General features: G+C 37.1%; 4 protein-coding genes across 7 annotated transcripts; 1 reads left to right on the forward strand and 3 right to left on the reverse strand.

Moving 5' to 3' along the window:
• LOC18791903 (histone acetyltransferase of the MYST family 2) lies at positions 809-5,740 on the forward strand. The gene is made up of 9 exons (XM_007222089.2): positions 809-1,182; positions 1,901-1,989; positions 2,246-2,305; positions 2,670-2,879; positions 3,055-3,123; positions 3,394-3,555; positions 3,708-3,801; positions 4,675-4,817; positions 5,277-5,740. Exons 1-9 carry the CDS (start codon positions 876-878, stop codon positions 5,478-5,480), a joined length of 1,338 nt encoding a protein of 445 aa, XP_007222151.1. The 5' UTR covers positions 809-875; the 3' UTR covers positions 5,481-5,740.
• Positions 6,717-8,310, reverse strand: LOC18788661 (putative uncharacterized protein DDB_G0291812). The gene has a single exon (XM_007226319.2). The coding sequence runs from the start codon at positions 7,932-7,934 to the stop codon at positions 7,266-7,268; it is 669 nt and encodes a 222-aa protein (XP_007226381.1). The 5' UTR covers positions 7,935-8,310; the 3' UTR covers positions 6,717-7,265.
• LOC18792729 (vacuolar protein sorting-associated protein 9A) lies at positions 12,513-16,167 on the reverse strand. Its single transcript, XM_007222192.2, has 5 exons — positions 15,904-16,167; positions 15,612-15,759; positions 14,907-15,077; positions 14,183-14,362; positions 12,513-13,992 (listed from the first exon to the last, which is right to left on the reverse strand). The coding sequence occupies exons 1-5, from the start codon at positions 15,993-15,995 to the stop codon at positions 13,102-13,104; spliced, it is 1,482 nt and encodes a 493-aa protein (XP_007222254.1). The 5' UTR covers positions 15,996-16,167; the 3' UTR covers positions 12,513-13,101.
• On the reverse strand, positions 16,817-21,024 carry LOC18794058 (beta-1,3-galactosyltransferase 7). Of its 4 annotated transcripts, none has more exons than XM_007222899.2 (11): positions 20,660-21,024; positions 20,456-20,552; positions 20,314-20,372; positions 19,968-20,179; positions 19,814-19,877; positions 18,979-19,051; positions 18,784-18,904; positions 18,600-18,687; positions 18,376-18,501; positions 17,767-17,876; positions 16,817-17,534 (listed from the first exon to the last, which is right to left on the reverse strand). In XM_007222899.2, exons 1-11 carry the CDS (start codon positions 20,902-20,904, stop codon positions 17,386-17,388), a joined length of 1,344 nt encoding a protein of 447 aa, XP_007222961.2. In that variant the 5' UTR covers positions 20,905-21,024; the 3' UTR covers positions 16,817-17,385. The 4 variants fall into 4 exon arrangements, with proteins under 4 accessions (XP_007222961.2, XP_020410370.1, XP_020410371.1 ...); XM_020554781.1 differs by having other exon boundaries at positions 19,968-20,188; positions 20,456-20,555; positions 20,660-20,893; XM_020554782.1 differs by having other exon boundaries at positions 19,968-20,188; positions 20,660-20,890.

The following is a 21,540-nucleotide window of genomic DNA, read 5'->3' on the forward strand; positions in this document are numbered from 1 at the left end:
ACGTAGGGGTGGGCGCGGTCCGGTTTTTACCTTAAATCGGAATCGGAATTTGTACTATTTAATTGGTTCGATTCAATTCGATTTAGGCAAAAAAATTTTCAAAAACTGGCCAGTTTCGGTCCAATTTTGATCGGTTCTAATTTTGAATTGAATTATTAATTTTTTAATTTTTTAATTTTTTAAAAAAAATTATAATAAATAACCTATTTTTTTGGCTTAAAAATTAACAAATAATCCAATTCATATATTTATAAATTTTTTGAAGTTGAACTTGGAAATATAGTGATTATAAAATTTAAAATATGACATTAGATTTTAAAAATTTGTAAAATATATATATATATGACCGGTCCGGTTTGGTGCGGTGCGGTGTAAAATCGAAATCGGTTTGGTCCAGTTTCAGTCTGGTTTGTTGATTTTTTTGGTCAACTATTTTTTTTACCGGTTCGATTCGATGTTCCGATTTTTCGGTCCCGATGCCCACCCCTAACAATAAGGACTCATTTGAAATTGCTTCTCTAGAAAACGCTTCTGCTTATAAGCTCTTAGAAGTGCTTGTATTATGAAGAGGTTGAAAATTTCATAAGAAATCGAAGTGCTTCCTAAAAAAGCACTTGTGAGTGTTTCCTGAAGAAGCACATGATAGGTGCTTCTATGGTACATAGGCACTTCTAAACTTTTTTGCATAATGATGTTAGAAGCGCTTTTAGCCCTTACATAAAGCACTCCCAAACGGGCCTAAGTAAACGGTTCTTATTTCATCATTGCCCATGATATATGGCCCAACCCATGGACTCGGCCCATAGATCTTCTCGCTTAATCCCCGCTGTAATAATCTGGTACCACATTTTCAAAGGTCCTCTGGTCAACCGATAATGGGTTCGATAGGAACACCGCCGAGAGCAGAGAACGGCTCTGCTAACCCCAACCCCGCCACTGCCGCATGCGACGGTGATAGAAAGCCGCAGTCCGTCGATGGCTACCATGCTTCGTCCAACGAAAGGACGCTGGAGTCTGACGTATCGAAGAAGCGAAAGTCGTCGATCCTTCCTCTGGAGGTTGGCACGCGCGTCATGTGTCGTTGGAGGGACTCCAAGTACCACCCCGTCAAGGTCATCGAACGCCGCAGAACGCACTGCGGTGGGCCCAACGACTACGAGTACTACGTCCACTACACTGAGTGTAAGATCCAATTCCTCATTTCTTGCTCAATTTTGCAATTTAGGGTTAGGGTTAGAGTTTTTAGTTTGTTCTATGTTTTTTTAGGGTTCCAGTTTTTCTGGTTAGCTGTGTATGTGGACAGATGTGTTCAATTTGCCAATTTGGTGATTTTTCAGCTGGGCCAATAGTCTTATTGGGGACCCAGGTTTCGTAGAGTTGAAGTGTTGGTGAAATTAGTAAATTGCCTCCTGTTGCGGGGGTAATCTCTTAAAATCTCATTGGGGTAGTAGTCTAGCAGAGAATTTAACGAACCGTTACATTACAATGTAGAGTGAGTTACAATGACAGCATATAAGATGTTTCGTAAGGTTTTTGAGGAGTAATATGAATACAGATTTTATATGATGGGGAAAAGAAAAGGTATTTCCTGGAGCCTAGAGGTGTTCGGCCCGTTTTGGGATTGAATGAATGATTATTTTATTTGTGGAATGGATTTTATGAGATATGATGAATCATGAATAAAACCGTGCTCTCCCTGGTATGCACATAAACATCATTTCATTTGATTATCTGTGGTGTTCATTTGTTTGATTATCGTAAAAAGTGTTATCTTTTGATATCATATAATTAATAGAATAGGCTAAGATCTTATACTGGTGGGATGTAATTAAATTAATCTGTTACAGTTCCAATGAATTCTTACTTATTCTGATCTATTTATGTTTGTTCAATTTGTCAGTCAATAGAAGGCTTGATGAGTGGGTGAAACTTGACCAACTTGATCTTGATTCAGTAGAGGCTGTAGTTGATGAGAAAGTGGAGGATAAGGTAACTCTGCCCTCTTTGTTATCAACCCTTCTTCAAATGTCCCTCTTGATTCTTGTTCATACGTGTCATTGCGGTTTGCTTAGCATGCCAAAGATGAACTTTCTTAAAGTGTAACTTGTTATAATGTTTGGGTTGTACCATGAAAATCCTGCTGTTTATGAAGATAACCTTTACTTTCCCTTGTCAGTTGCTTTTCCTGTACCTTTTTACTTTCAAAATATCCATTTGATAACTTTTCACATATGCGGGTTCTTAGGTTACAAGCTTGAAAATGACTCGCCATCAGAAGCGGAAGATTGATGAGACACATGTAGAGGTATGCACTAATTAGAATCGTTTCATTCTTATTATTGTTGGTCAATATTCCTGTTGTTTGGGAAATTGACTCGTCATCACCTTCTGTCTTTCTGTCTTTCTGTCTTTCTGTCTGTCTGTCTCTCTTCTCTCTCTCTCTCTCTCTCTCTCTCTCACACACACACACACACACACACACACACACACAAACACACGTACACAAAATACACTACAACAACCTACTTTGAAGGTTGTGTAAAAGTAATTTACATTACTATGTGCTGACAATGGATTTTATGCTAGGAAGGGCATTATTGAGCTTCTCGAATTGCGTGTTTCAGATTTTGTAAACTTTTTGATATGAAGATGTTCTTGAAATTTTATAGGGCCATGAGGAACTTGATGCTGCCAGCTTGCGTGAACATGAAGAATTTACAAAAGTGAAAAATATAGCGACAATAGAACTTGGAAGATACGAAATTGAGACATGGTACTTCTCCCCATTTCCACCAGAATATAATGACTCTTTGAAGCTGTACTTTTGTGAGTTTTGCCTCAATTTCATGAAACGCAAAGAACAACTTCAAAGGCATATGGTGAGCTGTGCCTCGAATATTATTATTTTTCCTTGCTTACAGTAGCTTGTTTGTGGATAGTTTATGTAGTAATGGACCTGCAGTTTATTTCTTTAATGATTAAGTTCAAAAACTGTAGTTGACTGATGCTGTTATTATCATATTTATTTATATATTTTTCTGTCTGCATATGTAGAGGAAATGTGATCTCAAGCATCCCCCTGGTGATGAGATATACCGAAGTGGTACACTTTCTATGTTTGAGGTTAGTTGCATTGTTTCTGCATAACGTCTCATTGATGGGTTTTGAAAGAAACCCTTATGTTAGTTTCCTTCAGTTAATCTGGAAAGGTATTATGTGGTTTCAAAAGTTGCAATCTGTAATTTACTCTGCGCTGAAAATTGAAAGCACCGTCACATTCTAAATGCTGTGTTTTTTTTTTGTTGACAAGTTTTGGGGTCTATTTGCCGTGTATTTTCAGATCTTAAGTTTGTGGCTGATGTGAATTTTCTTGGCTTAAATGTATTGAATCAGGTTGATGGCAAAAAGAACAAGGTTTATGGGCAGAATCTTTGTTATTTGGCGAAATTGTTTCTTGATCACAAGACCCTGTATTATGATGTTGACCTCTTTCTGTTTTACATTTTATGTGAATGCGATGATCGAGGATGCCACATGGTTGGATATTTTTCCAAGGTAATTTATTTGCTTCCATGGTAATTTCTTTGCAGATATTGAAGTGACTGTAGTCTGTATTTCCAATTTTTTGTTAGATTATTTTCCCCTGGTCACCTCTTTGTTAATGCGAAATTTCAGCATAACTAATTATGTGATTTCTCATAATGCAGGAAAAGCATTCGGAGGAATCCTATAATTTGGCATGTATCCTCACCCTTCCTCCATATCAAAGAAAAGGCTATGGCAAATTTTTGATTGCCTTCTGTAAGCCCTGGCACTTAGTTTCTTATTGTATTTCGGCTTATTTCAAATCTCTCTCTCTCTCTCTCTCTCTCTCTCTCTCTCTCTCTCTCTCTCTCTCTCTCTCTATGATTGAGTTCTAACTTTATATTGGTAGTCCTTTCAATATTTGTAATTTGTGGGGGGCCATTCTAAACACAAATTTATTAATGGGTACTTGTCCAGTAAGATTTCTAGAATATCCTTCTATAGTCCTCCAATAAGTTGCACTAGCGGATTGTGGGAGACTATTAAGCCAAATTCATTTAACACATTGCTTATTATTATTTAAAGCTCTCTGATTACACAGCAGTTGAGGCAATAGGAAATTGGCTGACTAGAAGAACTAATCTTAAAATTCCTTCTTATCTAGTATGTGTGCAGTTTCTTTTCCATTTAAGCCTTGTTGTGCAAAGAAATTCAAAGGGATCTAGTTATAATGTTGGACTCTATGAATACCTGCTATCCAACTGTTCCCTATTTTTAATCTTGAAACTCTTCATCTATATGACATGGAGCACTTTGGTCATGCTAAGGCATAAGCCCTTATTCCCACATGACGTGGTCAGCTGTCTTTTCACTTCCTAAGAATTTTCTAGTGTCATATAGAATTGAGCCAATAGGGGGACACATGCTCATGCAGTAACTGCACTGCTCTAAGTATGATGGCATAATCTGATGGACTGGTGCTGACTCTGCTGTGCATTAGGGCTTATGAAACAAAGTTTTTCCCTCCGTCATTAATCAAAGTTAATTGTTGGACTGATGTCACCTTTTATTCTTTGGTTGCATCATTTTGCCTTAATTATATATCTCTTTCCAGAAGCAGTTACTAATGCCTTTTCAAATATGGAGCAGCTTATGAACTTTCAAAGAAAGAAGGTAAAGTTGGAACGCCTGAAAGACCCCTCTCTGACCTAGGATTGCTAAGCTACAGAGGATACTGGACTCGGGTGCTTCTAGACATCTTGAAAAAGCACAAGGGAAATATTTCAATCAAGGTGAGCTTTTCTAAATTTTTAGTTAAATCAATGTGGCTCACCCGTGACATAATTGCTGCTTCAACTTTTTGCTGATCGTGTTTCAAGTGTTTTTGCACATGCTATCGAAGTTGTTCAAATAATTAGAATTGCATACTGGATTTGTCGTAGGACAATCACCCTTTAGCGGGGGTGTGCATTTCTATTTACTCCTCTCCCTCGTTGTAAAGCGTTCTTTCAACTATTAGATACCTAATAGTGCTGCTCCTGTGTTCACCTCCATGCATGTGCATTGATTCTTGAAAATTATTGTTCTATTCCATCCGCTCAAAAAAAGTATAACATCATCATATGGCTGGAAAGTAAAAGGAGAAAATATATATCAGATCAGTATCTGAATGCCATATAATTTTTGCTGAGTTTCTTAGAGGATATTCAGGTGATGTATATGATCATACTTGATGATGTTTGGTCTTGCAGGAGCTAAGTGACATGACAGCCATCAAGGCAGAGGATATATTGACCACCCTACAGAGTCTAGAATTAATTCAGTACAGGAAAGGGCAGCATGTAATTTGTGCAGACCCCAAGGTCCTGGATCGTCACCTAAAAGCAGCCGGTCGCGGGGGCCTGGATGTTGATGTTAGCAAATTGATCTGGACGCCATATAAAGATCAAGGGTGATGATAGTAGTCCAGTTCACTCAATGCTGTAACTTGCTGCTTCTTGTATAAATGTAGACCTAGGCATCGAACCAGGAATCGAAATTGAACACTAGGCTCGTGTGCAACTCGCATAGGGTAATGTTATGTGAGATGATGAACTTGACATTCTCCAATTGTCACTTGTAACAATTTGTATTGACAAAATGCACTAGTATAGTAATGGATGCAGCCAGAGCCGATATTTTTTTCTCTTATATATTGTAATATTTATTTTCCGAAGCTTCTGCGTGGTTAACTTTCCTGCACGTGCAAAGAACAATTGTAATTTTTGAGTCTTGTCGGTGGGTTACCAACTACCAAGACTTGTCGTGACTGAAAGAAGCTATTTGGCTGGTTGCCCACGCATTCACTCAACAATTTCAACATGGAGGGTGGAGCCTAGGTTTAGGTTAAGTTAGATGCGTAGATAGCCTAAATTTTATGAGCAACGAGAAATAATCTTCTTGATATATTAAGAGATTGCGACCTCATGTGGGGGAACTTATAGCAGTGCCACCTGGACACTAAGATGGCAAAATGCAACAAAATGTGCTAGATTCGATTTTCCCCTTTCTTGATTTCGCTCGTATTTAAAAAATGACTTCTTGGACTACGCCCTTCCTTCTTCTTATCTCTTCTTCATTGTATCATGAGAGAAAAATTTACCCATACCATGAATACCACGTGGTGTTGCCAATCATCTATTACCCTGTGATTTAATTTTCCGATATGATAATTTATGATAGATTGGGGATACTACCATGACTGCATCCCCGATACATGTAACTTCTTCTCATCTCATGGACATGGCCATCTATCTAACCATTGGCCATGTAGTTTTAAGTGCATTTTAATTTTTAAGGTATGAGAAAGATGATGTATAAAATAAAAGAAACTTGTGATGAGGATATGATATGAGAGTCAATTCTGTGAGAAGCGCGATTGTTCCATCTGGAGACCATTGCTTGTCGGTGTAGCCGCCCCAACCTAATGGCATTGCCAACTATGCAAACGCACATTACTTAGGGGCACTGCAACCCATGGCAACGTGGCAGCAGCACCCCAATCCTAGCTTTTTATTTTAAAAAATATTTTGCGGTGATTATATAAGCTAAAAACTTGATGTATAATCTTAAATCTTAGTGGTTAACTACATCTTGACTAATCCATAATCTAACAGCATTATGCATCTGCCTAATTTTGATAGCAGTAAAAATGGAGAAATAATTTGGACTTAAAATATTTTTTTCTAACATTAATAAAAGAAGTACTGGTTAGATCAATAACTAGTTGGTCACTGATGAAGTAGTTGAAAACTGCAACTCCTCACTCATCCTATGAAATGTACCAATTCACTTCCCCTATCATATGCTTGTGGGATTTAGCTTCTCTCCACTTGCCTCCAACTCTAAAAACAAGCCAATTTATTGGCAAATCTAAAGCTCACAGAAAGCTAATGAAAATATAATTTGCAAATTGAATGCAAAAAAGAAAAGAGAAAAAAAAAAGACACAGAAAAACCCATGAGATCTTCCCAATTAAGAAGAGCACCTGGTGGGATTTGTCAGTAATTCAAATAACTAAACATTAAAATCTATGAACTACAATCCCAACAACACATAACAACAATAAGCTACCAGTCTCAATTATGTCATTTGGCAAAGTGAACGTGAATCAAACAATATCCAAAATTGGGATCCAAAAGCAAAACATGTACAGCTACTTTCTTCACTCCCCTTTTGGTTTTCTTTTCTTTTACCCATCATCAGACAGTAGTGGGTTGATTTTGATGTCTTGGATGGTGGGTTAGTTTAAGCTGCAAACCTTCCAATGCAGCCCCACCGGATCTCCTCTTCCAAAGGCTGCCCACCTCTTCCTCTTGGGCCTCAGGCTTCTTGTGCACCCTCTTGATCACAGGCAGAGGAGGATCCAAATCCACTATGTTAATATCTGGAACACAAAGATGATGATGATCTTGACCATTGATCCTGGGCCCACTTGAAGCATTCACAACCACTTGTTGTATTCTACGTCTGGTGTTTGTTTTGGTGGTTGTGGTGATAGTTGTTGTAGTGGTAGGAGTGAGGCTTTTGCTAGAGAAGAGTTTTTTGAGCTTTGAATACTTGAAATTGTTGTTGTTGTTGTGGTGGTGGTTGTTGGGGCTGTTGTTATGCTTGGAATTGATGATGGTGAGCCTGTGAGACGTTGGAAAGCCATTAACTTTGTTGCCTCTCTTGACTTGGCCCATGCAGCTGATTCTTGGGGACAAAGGGTCTTCTTTGAAGGAAGCAGAGCAGTTGGGGAGGCTTACACCTTTGATGGATGGCCTTGAACACAACATGGGTAAGAATGTGCTTCTGTGATGCATTTGCAGATTGTGATGTTGATGATGATGGTGGTGCTGGTGGTGGAAGCGATTGTATTCATTTCCCATTTGATCTCTCTTCTCCTTCTTTCAACTTTTTTTAGTTTCTGAAACAGAGAATGAGATAAGATTTGCTTGTGTTTTGTGCAGTCAAATTCTTGGTGTTTTCAGCACACAGAACACAGAGAGAGAGAGAGAGAGAGAGAGAGAGAGAGAGAGAGAGATGGGTTGGGGGGGTTAATGAGAAGAGAGCAATGTTATTTATTATGAGGTTGCCATGGCCTTTATGGTATTCCAAAGCAAGGAGAGAGAGAGAGAGAGAGAGAGAGAGAGAGAGAGAGAGAGAGAGGGTGTTGAGTTTGTCAAACATGAACAAAGTGATGTGTATTTTAATATAACAAGACCATCCTTTTAATTTAATATAATTTGATTTGATTCAATTTTTGTGTTTACTCATTCTTTAACAATGACTTGTGGGAAGGAGAGACCAAGACAGAAGTATGTCAGGACCATTATGTTGCCTTCCTTTGGGGTAATATATGTAGTAGTATTAGTATGCTTAATAAGTGAAGGTGTGAAAGGAAAGCTCCTTTTCTTTAATTATTATCATTAAGGGTCCGGCTTAAAAGATGAAAAAGGATAAATCTTCCATCCAATCCAACCAGTTCATGCCAAGTCTACACGTTATTCATGGTAAATCATAGGCTGACCTTCCTTTTGTCTCCTTTCGATCTAATCGGTTAAATTCACCGTCTAACAATACAAGCAGAATGTATCAAAACGCTAGTATAACATGACAAAAATCCAAAACAGATAATAACCCAATAAACTATTTGCTCAAAGACAAGTACTCAAGAATCTAATTAACTCAATTGTGGTTCTAGGGTTGGATTAGTTCTGCATCTAATCTTGTTTAACTGAAAGAGAACAACCTTTTGAAATTTGAACTTATTTATGTCAATTCAAAATTTTCTGCCCCTCTCTTCCCACATCATTGTATATAAGTTCATAATTGTATCTGTTTCTGCTTTTGAGCTTCTTCTTGTAAATGCTTCTGCTTTAGTTTTGCTGCAGAAATACTTGATCGATTGGGACATGCTTGAAGCAGTCAAAGGTCAAACAAATCAACATAAATAAATGTTGAACACATATTATTAGGTGGAACCACGTTTACCCAGAAGGAAGCCCACAAGTAATTAATCCGCAGCCTCTTTTCTATAAATTATAATGCATGCATTCCTTTAGTGGCAACAATTATATGACTTTCGTATTTTCCTAAAAAAAAAATGAAATAAATAATATGTATTTATCTTCAAGAAAAAACATTTAAAAAGTATATGACTTTCACTTTAAAGTAATCTTCCAAGCCCCCTATTAAGCTGGGTCTAGTTTCTCTTTGTGTGTACACATTTGACCACATTTGCATTTGGAAAATCAAACTATAATAATTTACAAATATTTGATAGTCTTTTGATATTGAAATAAGTTTAATATTCTTTATAGCAAGCAATTTTTACCTTGTCAAATTATATTTTTCAGTTTGAACATATATATATGTATAATTTTTTTAATTATTATTTTACTTGATCCATGAAAAATCTAGAATTAAATGGAGTAAGTTTAGCTTCTTAGCAATGTTTCGACAAACAAACAAAAAATATTAATCTTGAGAAGCCAAAACCTTTTTCTTATTTTATTTCTGCTGTTGTTAAACTCAAGAAACCATTATTAGCATCGATCAAGTAAAGTACCAATAGAAATCAAAAAGGAAATTGGAGCTTTCAGCTTAAAAATTAAACCTGTCAGAACTCCAGCTGCTACGTAAAGACACTGCAAGCAATTAGGGTAAGCCATACTCGAAACAACAAGAATCTTACACTAACTCACTAGCTTATAGATTTATAAAAAAAAAATCGAAATATATACGAAACAAGTTTGATTAGTGTTAAATACGATTAACCCAATTTTTATATCATAAACTTAATTTTAACTGGTATGGTATAATGAAAGTGTTTCTTTGTTTTTTTTTTTAAAAATAATTAATTTTTGTATTTTGTATTTTGTGCATGAGATTAGAGTTTGGGTTGATTAGCAGAACATTTTGATTTAAAATTGAAGCACATGCACACCAGGTGCAGGGAAAAATTGTGAAGGAAGCAGAAGATGCATACATCTCAGCCGACAAGCCATGCACCACACAACGTGGGAGGCACATGAAAGGTGAATTTGGTACACTAAATCTATCATATCTTAACAAACAAGCTCCCCTTGGTTGGCAATGGCAGCACTTTGCCCTAGTAAAATGACATTCACATTATAATGTGTTTGGTGAAGGCTGGGACCATCCAATTCTGTTTGAAAGGGTCTCATCGCATCAATTATCAATATCACCAATGATTTGCTTTAAGAAAATCTACATTTGATATTTATTCCACTTAGTCCGTTAAAAATTTATGCTGGTTCATATGGATGACGTATTATGTTGTTTAATGATCAATCTAAAAACAGCATATTTGATTTAACGTTCACTTGATTAATAACTCGGATTGATATAGATTGGTAATAATATGTGCTAAATAGGGATAAGGTTATGAATGATGTTTGCTTGAAGTACAATTAACTGGTAATTGTCCAAACAACCTCTAATCATAAGAAGAAGAGAATTGCAATTTGTCTCAAAATATATCGTTGTCTATGTGGAATGCACAAAAATAAAAAGAAGTAAAAAGTTAATGACCAAGTGCAGTGGCAAAGCAGGACTTGTAACAGTTGAGATAGTGTTTGCAGTGCACTAACAAACATCCTTATCTGTGACCCCTCCAATTGAAATACGTTCAGGTTCAGTATAATAATAGTGAAGATTCTCTGAAAATATATATGTAATATTTAAGGTTAATTGCATAAAATTCTCCAAATTTCTGTATTCATTTCAAATTGGTACCTGACTTCCGGACTTGTCAGTGTCACGTAAGCATTTAAGATACTCACTAGCGATATAGGTAACACGTTGTGTATGAATTTGTAAAGTCTTTAAAGATTGGATATAATTTCCAAATCAACCCTAAAATTTAAAGGGTTGTATGTAATTAACCCTAATACTTATATAGTGAGTGTGGGTGTGAAGCACAAGAAGAGAGGTGTGATCTGCTGCCAGTTGGCCTGCCTGCCTGCCTGCCTGCCAGATCGCAAGATCCACACAAGCTTTTGTTTGTTGTGTTTGCAGGTTGTCCTACATTTCACAAACTTAATTGTATTTTTCTATTTATTTTTCTTTAGAAACATCGACGTCGACATCATCAAATATCAAATCTCCTATCTGAATATGTATGGTTTGCTACATTATTGGAATTTGGAAGGGAGACATGAATCCATCGGATAATATAACAACAAAAGCAAAGTAACAAGGTAGTAGTGTTATCCCCAACCCAATAACGTCCCATGAAAAGATTGATGATCAAATAACACACATCTTCTTTATACAAATATGCTGTAAAAAATAAATAAAATTTTAATTACAAACCATTTTATTTCTCCGGAAGTTTGGATTTTGTGCTTACGTTTTATGTTGAAATTGCCGTCATAATTGAGATATCAACTTGAATTCGGGACACTTATTCAAAATCTTATCAATACAGAAAATGTAAGCATATAATAATGTGATTTCATAATTCAGCTGCCGCAGCTCTTTTCCAATTGCTTCTTTCCTTGAAGATGGTTATGGTATGTGAAAGTCAATATGTACGGCCTTTTTATCTACAAAGCTTAGAAGAAGGGAAAAAAACACAGCAGCACGTGGAAAATATGGTTTACATTACATCAGAACAAAAACCCACAATCAAAATCAATGTTCTGAACTTCCTTTCCTGATGATGTGAGAATATATATATATATATATATATATATATATATATATGTGGCATACAATAACAGATTGGTTTCAATTTTCAAGGGATTAGTTTTGACTTGTGACTTTTGGGTTTAAGGTGATGAACTAGAAACTGGGGTAAAAGTAGGATCACCATACAAACCCACGAGGATGAGATTTGGTTTTATGCGCAGAGTTCTTTGTGTGGGGATTATGTCCTATCATATCCATATAGTCTGTATAGCCAGATTTACAAGTTATAAAATGTCAAACATACACTATAATACTATATAGCATTCCAGCCAACCAGAGATCATATTAGTTAGTGTCATCTGATATGGAAAAATTCAAACTTATTTCGACTCACAATTTTTATTATTATTTAATCTAATATGTAAGGAGGTAGATTCGAACTTGAGTGTAAGGGAACGGGGACATTGTCCTGGTCAACTGGGCTAACCCGCATTTCCATTTCGACTCACGGAAGCTGGAGGCCCAAGACCATATGAAGGCCCAAATTGGCTAAACGATCGGCAGCTACATTCCCTCGGACAAGAGTTAAGATAATAGCTGAATCCACCTCAACCAAAAGAATGGAAATTTGGTTATGTCGGGCAAGCTTAAGACGCACGACACAGCGCCCACAGCTCAGCTTGGACAAAATATCTCCTGCACCAAGATTAGCCATGAAGCCAACCACAGGTATTGAGTAGAAAAGAGTTTCACTTAAAACCCAACAAGCATTTGTTTTTGTCCTTTGTCGTTGTGGACACGCCACAATCTCAAGCCATAGTCAGATATATCATATACTAAACTGCCAGGGCAGCCAATTTAGTCAAAATGCAAAAATGAAGAAACTCGCAGTAACGTTAGATGACTTCTGTATATGTACAGAAGAGTGTGACACTACAGAGAAAAGAACAACAGGACATGGGTTTAGAACACAAACTTCTGCACCTTAATGAAGGATAGCAAGGTGCAACTTCGGCGAACATTGCTTTCCTCTCGAGGCTCAGCATGCTCCCATGCGTCCCGGGATCATTATATTGCTACATATGCGAATTATAAGTGCCCACAAGCATACACTGTTGCATCCTGGCTTGCTGAGAGGAGTATATTTTCGGATCTTCATAGTTCATACAATTGCTATTTGATGCATTGCCCATCAAATGCTAAACTCCTCAATTCTGTCCCGTGTTTTCACCATTATGTGACAAGGACAGGCAAATGTTAGCACTCATTGCCAACCAAAAGTAGTCACCATGATAGTCCATCTACATCAGGAAAAAAAAGGAGAAGAAGAGCCCTGATGGTGACCATCGAGTTGGAAATTCAACATACTCCTGCAAAATACAAGTCCTAGGAGAGCTGTTATTGAGAAGACTCCTCGTGTTTACCACCCTGTGGTGCAACTGCTTGATCCTGTGACAATAGGGATTGCAAATTATCCAAATCGATAAGAGGCTCTTTAATTGAACCATCATCCTTTCTATTAGTATCATTTGATGCTTCATCATTAGGCTCTAGAGAACCATCATTCCTATTACTATCATTTGATACTTCATCATTAGGCTCTATAGCTCTAGAGTGATCCTGTTTCTTTGCCGTTTCAGCATGCTGGTGGAACTCTGTTTGTGAACTTGATACAGGAAGAGATGGAGCAGCAACGCCTAACCCTTTGGAAAGACAAACATACTTGAAAACAAGTTGTTTGTAATTATTAAGGAGGTCTTCTACATCATTGAGTGTTAGATCACCAACATGCGCAAACAAGTATGGATACTCCCGGAAGACCTGGCTCGCCTTATCATCATTTACAAGGATTGTCGCGCCCTTATCCTCCAAATCTGAAAGGGATGGAATTTTTGAAAAGGATAAATTATCTTTTGCACCATAGGGTATATTTTTCGCTCGGGATTTTCTTTCAGAAGATTTGGGTTGTGCAGAATCCTTGTTGGCATTCAAAGGTTGATGTCTGGGTTCCATAGATTCTGATCTATGTACATATCCTGCATATTGACCGCTTTGATTATACTGACTGTCCAAATCAGTTGAAAGTCCTGAAAGAAGTGCTCGAGCAGTTTCCATGTTCTTTTCAAACTCAGTTTCATCCATTGAAATGGATTTTGCATCAATATTTGAGATGAAGGACTCCACAGAGAGCATGTTTGTGAAAAAATAGGCTGTTTCACCAACTAATCGAGATTGTCGCCTGTACCTTTGTATATACAATAAATTTGAGTGCAGTTGTGGAGGGTTTGCCTGCATTATCATTTAAATAGAGCAACTTGTAAACATGACATACTCTGGTCCCTTCTACAGTTGAAGAACGCAACGCACCTCCAGTGGTAAATTAATTGAATAGTTTATTTAGAATAGACGATAATATGTATTGCATCAGAAGTAAATTTTTAATCAAATAAATCAGGACATTATATAAAGTTTGCCATACCTTTAAAGTAACATAAATTAGGACGGGAAGAAATTCATCAGCTCCTGGGGGATTCTCATTTGAAGCAACAGAAGCATTCAGCAACAAGTTATTGATAACCTTGCAACAATTGAGGATACACACAAGCTTATCCCTGGGTGCCTTGTACATATTGATCTTTTGCAGTTCTTTCTGAGCAAGCTGAAATGATAAAAGCAACAAAAAAAATGCATTGGTAAGGATTTAATGAGAGGTATCCAACAATGATTAAGTCTAAGATTACAGAAGTCAGAAAAAAAAAAAATTGCGATCCTATGTGCATTCTCATGAAAAGAAAAAACAACCAAGAAATAAAAAAGTTCAATCAAAGGTTAGAAAAGTTGACACACTAATTACCCCGAACATGAAAAGACAGTTAGTTCACACCACAAGAAGGAAGGAAATAGGGGGAATTGATCTCTATTTTGTGATTCTATAAACTAGGAATTTGTCTGAGCTTTTCAATACCTGTCAACATGTGGGTCTAATTTTTCTCAAAAAAGCTCCTTAAACAAGGAACTGTTAACAAATAGAGACAACTCATATGCAAATCAATGCATCTCGATTGAGCACTACGTCCATGTCTTTATTTAACGATCTCATTACAAAATCAATCTCTCTCTCTCTCTTTCTCACACACATACTTTATTTATACATATTTGATATGTACATTATATATCATAAATATATATATTCCTTTACTCACCAGCCATGATGTTTCATTTTGAAATGTGGGCTTAATATCCAAATTCTCCGGTCGAATGAATTGTTGTACTAAAGCCATCTTCTCATACAGTTGGTCATCAAGTTTTACATCATCCGGAACTGAAGCAAATACACGAGGAAATAACTTTGTCATGACATACTTCTCCAGTCCCTGTATTTAACAGAATCCAAGAAGAAAAAAAAGCCAACAACATCAGTAAGACATCACATATTAACATAAAGTATTAAAAGGGAAGAAAAAAAAAACCATCTGAGAGGGAGAGATATGCTAAAATAATACAGGTCCTAGAAGATGAAAGAAAAACTACAGAGTTCCTCAAAGAAGAATGATATACATTATACAAGAAGGTATGAAGTACAATATCTTTTACATTTTCATAAATCTTCATTCTACACTGCCAGAAGGGAGTGCGAGGTTCTCTTTGATGGGTGCGTTCAGCTTTCAATTTCGGTTTTCTTTTATTTCATATGTAAAGTGTCATTAAGACATGTTTCTTCTTCCCCGGTAGAAACTAGAAGGGGGCAGAAGAAGATGAGCTGCTGTGCTTACAACAACAAACACCCACTTAAGCAATGATGCTTTAGCCTTTCACTTAATCCCTCTTGGCAATTAATTCATGATCATTCATATATGCAAGCAAAACTAAAATGCTACGCGTTTAGTTAATATCAAACTCAAACTCACTTCGCCAGCACTGTCGAGCTCCTCTTCTGAACAACCAGCCCAAAGTGGATGAGCCCTAAAATCCATTTCCATTTGGGCAAAGAAGTCCTGCACCGCAGCACTGTCCCTCTCTGGATCAGGAGCATTGTTCGAAAACGATACTATGAAACTGCAATCCAATCCAATCCAAACCAACCCAGTTCAATTCAATGCAAAACAAACATCAAACACCTTTCTCGCACTCAATTCTCAACTTTGATAAGAGATTCTTACTGCAGAAACAAATCATCCAAGATCTCAAAATCCACTTTACCTTTTTATGGACTTGACGAAATCAGCGGCGGTCGGTTGACGCATTCGTTCAAGAAAGTCCTGCAGGCCCAAGAACACATCGGCGTTCTCCATTCTCCACCACCGTCCGATTGCTCCAAAATCTCAGCTCTACGGCGATGATGACAGAGAGAGAGCTGAGAGCCGACCGCTTTCAAGTTCAAAAGCCAATTGCTAATTAAGCTGCGATGGAGTGGATGTACGTATTTGATTATCGGATGACAAAAGTCCGAAGTTAATTTACACTGGTAAATTGCTGAGTTTTGAGTTTTCGGGGCCCGACTTACGAAAATTGATGATCCAACTGGATTCTGGATCATGGATGGATATCGCGGTTGCGGCCAGTTGTTAATGGGCCTTGGGGTTGGGCTTACCTGGCAGGCTTGGATGTTGACTCTTTATGAGCGGCTTTTGTTAGAAGCACTTTTATGGACAAAACATCTTATTTTTTGTTAAAAATCCAGTTGTTTACTAGGTACTTTTTCAGAAATCGCTTTTAAATTGTTATACCAAACGCATTTAGAAACGCTTTTAACCCTTACATAAGCATAAAAGCGTTTTCTGACAACATGAATCTCTTTTTTTATGCTTTTTAAGGCTCAACCATGTCATATATAGAGTATTTGTATCAACAACCCAAAAAAAAAAAAAAAAAAAAAAAATCACTAGAATGCAAGCCTACATGTTCTAATGTCAAAAGCCATAAGAAGCTATTGACTTTTACCGACCATATTGGCTTCAGACACAAAAGAAACATCACCTAGAGGTTATCTCAAATCTAAAACAGTTCATTTAATTGTACCTTATGCATAATCAATTATTCTAAAGCGCGATAGTGCACGTTTGAGAGTGCTTTGGAAGTGACAAAAGGCATGAAAATCATAAAACCAATGAAGTGAAAAATAACCCCCAGCCCTCGTCACAAAACATGAAAGCAGCAGCGAAAGCAAAGTATTTTCTGTGTTTTGTATTACAACAAGTAATTCCTGTGGATTAGTGGAAGAATACAACATTAAATGAAAAAGGTTGCTCCTGCTACTGGGGTACACACTCGGCCTGGTGCAAATAATACCCACATCAGAAGAAACCATTTTGATCCTACGTAAAACTATATCACAAGAACTGTCATTTCGTATAAATACCCTCATACACGCGAGAGCTGTCATTTCGTATAAACACCCTCCTACACGCAATCGGAAGATATCATTGAACACAAACAGTATTTTCAGATTCACGTCCATGCAATCGCCAACACTTCGACTGAACAGCTTCCACATAACTTAGGCACCAGGTCACCAGCTCTCATGTCTTCCCCAAAAGTTTAAGAAGCAATGTCTTAGAAATGTGTATCATATCCATGTGCAATGCTATTTCCATCTACACTCTCAAAACTGGACTTGGAGTGAAATTAAACAATTTTTACACACTTTTTTTCACAAGAAAGGCCCCTACAACGTGGACTGATTTAGAATAATGAACTCCAAACGGCTGCATCCCCTTCACCACACTTTTCATGAACATGTTTAATCTTCTCCACTGACTTGCAGATGCCACTGCAGCTCCAATCAAATGATGCAATGCACACATTACCTGCTTGTGCCTTCCACTCACAATCTGCAGAGGATTCAACAAAATTAAAATAAATCCAGTAACAGACAGATTTACCAAATTATAAAGTTCCAAAAAGGAAATGTAAATCTGTTGAGCGGGATCAATTTTAACGTGTCTCATCTAACGGTTTGCAAATATGCACCACATCCCATTATTAATATTCGAAAAGTTACCATTGTTTCTTCAGATTTGGATGCAAGATCCACTAATCATATATTTGTTCTAAAAACAGTACCTGGTGGAGTCCCACAGCACATATTGCGGTCATCAATGTGCTCGACTTCCAAACCAATAAACCATGAACCAAGCGACACATCTTCATTGGCATACTTATGCAATATTGGCCTGCAATAAAAAACAGGATGTCTCAGAACTTCATCATGTCTTGCAGAAAGTAACATGTACTTTAAAACCCTAGTTACCCCTTTAAACACTTGGGAGATTTTATTAACTATGGACGCGTGAATTAATCTCTTTAATACCTGTAGGCCAAGGTGGGCAAAAATACCAGTGCTTTCAGGCCATTCATTTTGATTTAGACCCATATCCGATTCCCAAATCTCAAATTTCAAACCAATGATAAAACAACAGTTTGAAAGGTCAAATAATCCCCCTTTTTTTTTTTGGGTATTATCAAATCTAAGATTAAAGATGGTTGCAATCTTCAATGTCTTAGTGTATTTTTGCTGATGCAGGTGAACAATTTAATGTATTTCTTATCTCCAACACAAATATGCCAAATTTCAAAATCTAGTACAGGACACTCAATGCTGTATCAGACAAGGTTAATAGCAATACTACTTCTATTCGATGAAAAAGAAATGATAATATAATGTATTCTTACTGGTTGATGGAGATGTATGTAGCTAGATCCCTTGAGAGTGCATAAATCTGTCCAGTTGCATGCCGGAAGTATTTGTTTCCCTCCTCTCCAAATTTCCAGTACTCTGGTTCATGGTACTTAACATTCCTAGAAAATAGAGAAAATAGTAGAAGATTAATATCTCCTCCCTGAGGGAACATGTAAATTGAAGAGTAACTTATCTATACATGCATTAGGACAATTACTTTTGAGCAAGAACAGGTCCAGATTTCATACACCCGATGTAAACTCTAGGTTTTGAACGGTGACGGGCAAGAGTTGTAGCTAGCATACCTATACAAGCAAGACATGTAAGAAACTCATCCGTGGTAACAATATTCATATCTTTATAGTAGTCGAAAATATGAGCATTACAGCAGCATTGCATACCTAAATTGACATGTACATCATCATCCACCTTGACATAAAAATCAGCATCCCAATTTGCAAGTGCAGTGGTGAAGAAAATTTTCGTTTTGGCAGACAATTCATGATAACCTTCAACATGTTCCTACAGTGCAAAAATGAATGAGACCAAACTCCTCATAGTTCCACAGGTACAAAGTTTTATGTCTACACTCTTACCAGCCTGAGGAAATCATTATGTTGAGCATCTTCTGAATCAATGGCTCGATCTAAAATGCTGTTGGATGTTGCACTGTATGAATTATGCAGATATCACCCAGGTTAGTTTCAGAATGAAAACAGAACACCATTTTAATAACTTATCCTCTATCACTGTGTGCTACATGAGCAAAAACCATGCTCTGGCCTCTCTTTATAGATAAATCTATTCTGTATATATTCCTATTCTCTATATTCATATTCCTTTCAGAGGAGAAAGATTATGGCATGTCATAGTTACCCCAGAATGGTGAGAGACAATATAAGGCCCAACTTTACCGGTAGATCATACCGCATGTAGTATCGGGTTACTTCAGCAAAAGAAAATTTAGAACTAAATTGCAAGTCTTAATATCTAAAATGTTGATAAAATCTAAAGTAAGAGGAGCATGTGATTCAGAACTTGTACCCACAAAATAAGCAACAAGTAGATCATACTGCACAGTATAATGTTTTTAAATTAGCAAAAAAAACTTTTTAACTAAACTGCAAGTCTCAATATCTAAAATGCTGACTTTAATCTAAAGTAAGGGCAACATGTGATTCAGAACTTGTTCTCACAACATGAGCAATCTATTGCTACCAGGACATTTTACCACTGAACGACTATACTAATGCATTTCTTAATTTCTTAGCTCTCTTGGAGAAGTGCTGATTTCTCAAAAAATATTATACTCTGTAAAGTATGAGTATCCAAATGTCATGGGAGAAGAGCACATGCATATGTCAAAATTGCCACATCAAATTTCAATTCCATAGGCTGCAGTTATACGACTTTAATAGAATTGTTCCATACCTGTGGCCAATCATAAAACGGATTACAATCCCCTTCTCGCGCTCCAATTGTAGTAGCTTTTCCCCTGGCCAGACAATTCAGGCATTTTCAACAAGCAGTCCCATAGAATTAATAGATCTTATTTAGACACAGAAGAATAACGGAGCTATGGTACCTTGAGGCATCCAAGTCTCTCTAACTGAATCTCGCCTTTTCCTACTACTAAAAGCTGTGTTAATTCCAATAACAATGAATGCTTTCTTTCTCGTTGGACTGTCCTTAGACAACTGCGAGTTGCCGCCGGCGCCACTCGAGGTGCCCATCTCCTGGGAACTCCGAGCTGCTGCCAACTCCATCTGAATTGATGCCATCTGCTTGTCTAGAGATCTGGCAAGCCTCCGCAAAATTCACAATAAGTAGCAAGATAGTTAGTGCATAGTACAAATCCATGCAATTGCAACAAAAAGAAAGCAACCCAAGTCCAACAAAATCACAACAAGAGCTCAAGTGTTTGCACTCACTGAATTGATTCATGGGTTTTGTAAATTTCGTCCATTACATCCTTTTCTTGTCCAGGCTTCTGTAAATAGCAACAAATTTCTTTTTAAAGAATATTCAAGTTTAAACAAAAGGGTTTGGAATTTCTGAGCAATTAATTGTTACCTTCTTAGTTGCGCAATCTTCTGAGACGATTTGAAGCTCTTGCTCCTGGCGACGAGTCGAAATGAGCTGGCCATTGGATTCAGGTGCTACCCACATTCTGCTACCATCAAAACCCAAAATTCGTTTCAGTACTAAAAGCAAAAGAGAGAGAAACCCATAACACGGATTCAACCAAAACCAAAATTCGAAAGCTGAAAATGGAACCTGCTTGTGATGAGCATGCCGAGGAGGAAAGCTGGGATGCAAAAAATGGGAATCCATGTTGCGGATATCTTTCTGGAGCTTCGGTTCTTCATTCTCTCTTCGTTTCTCTGTGACACAGAGAGAGGGGAAGAGAGATAGAAGTGGTGACGAAGCTGGTTGTGACTTGTGAATGAGGGAGACGGTGTGAATTTATAAGGTGGAATTGGGTTTGAATTTTCTTTTGCTTTTAGGCGTGTTGGGTCCATTTTTGTACAGTTGGATTTTGGACCGTTAAAAAATATAAGTAAGAAAGAAAGAAAGGTTAGGCATGGAGTCGTCTTGTAACTTTGTATGCGACTTTATGTCTCCTCGTTCGCCATGGCGTTCGTTTCAAGTCGTCGTCTCCACGCCAGTTACGCCACTCATCAAGATCCGTTTTCTTGGATTCGGATGCGTTACCTCCACTAGTCTCCAGTTTCAAACCCGACCCGTTTTTTGGCTGCTTTGAAACATGAGAATTTCAAATGAACGGACTTAGGGAGTGTATTCAATTGAGATTTTAATAGATTTTAATGTAAAGGATTTCAGTCGGATTTGTAATTATATGATTTTACTCATGATTTTAATAGATTACAATTACATGATTTTACTTATGATTTTAATTCACTTAGGATTTTACTTATGATTTTAATAGATCGCAATTACATGATTTTACTTATATGTCTATACAAGCTTGAACTCTATCACCCATCATCAGTCACATAAATACATAACTTGAAGGAATATACCCAATTTTTAGGATACATATACCCAATTTTTAGGGTTAATACAAATATGGAGGCACAATAACCATCAAAGATTAGTTCAGGGAGAGTAAACCAACATCAACAATGTAACTACCA

The sequence above is a fragment of the Prunus persica genome, chromosome G1 (genome assembly GCF_000346465.2).
Source record: "Prunus persica cultivar Lovell chromosome G1, Prunus_persica_NCBIv2, whole genome shotgun sequence".
In the NCBI taxonomy this organism is placed as follows: Eukaryota; Viridiplantae; Streptophyta; class Magnoliopsida; order Rosales; family Rosaceae; genus Prunus; species Prunus persica.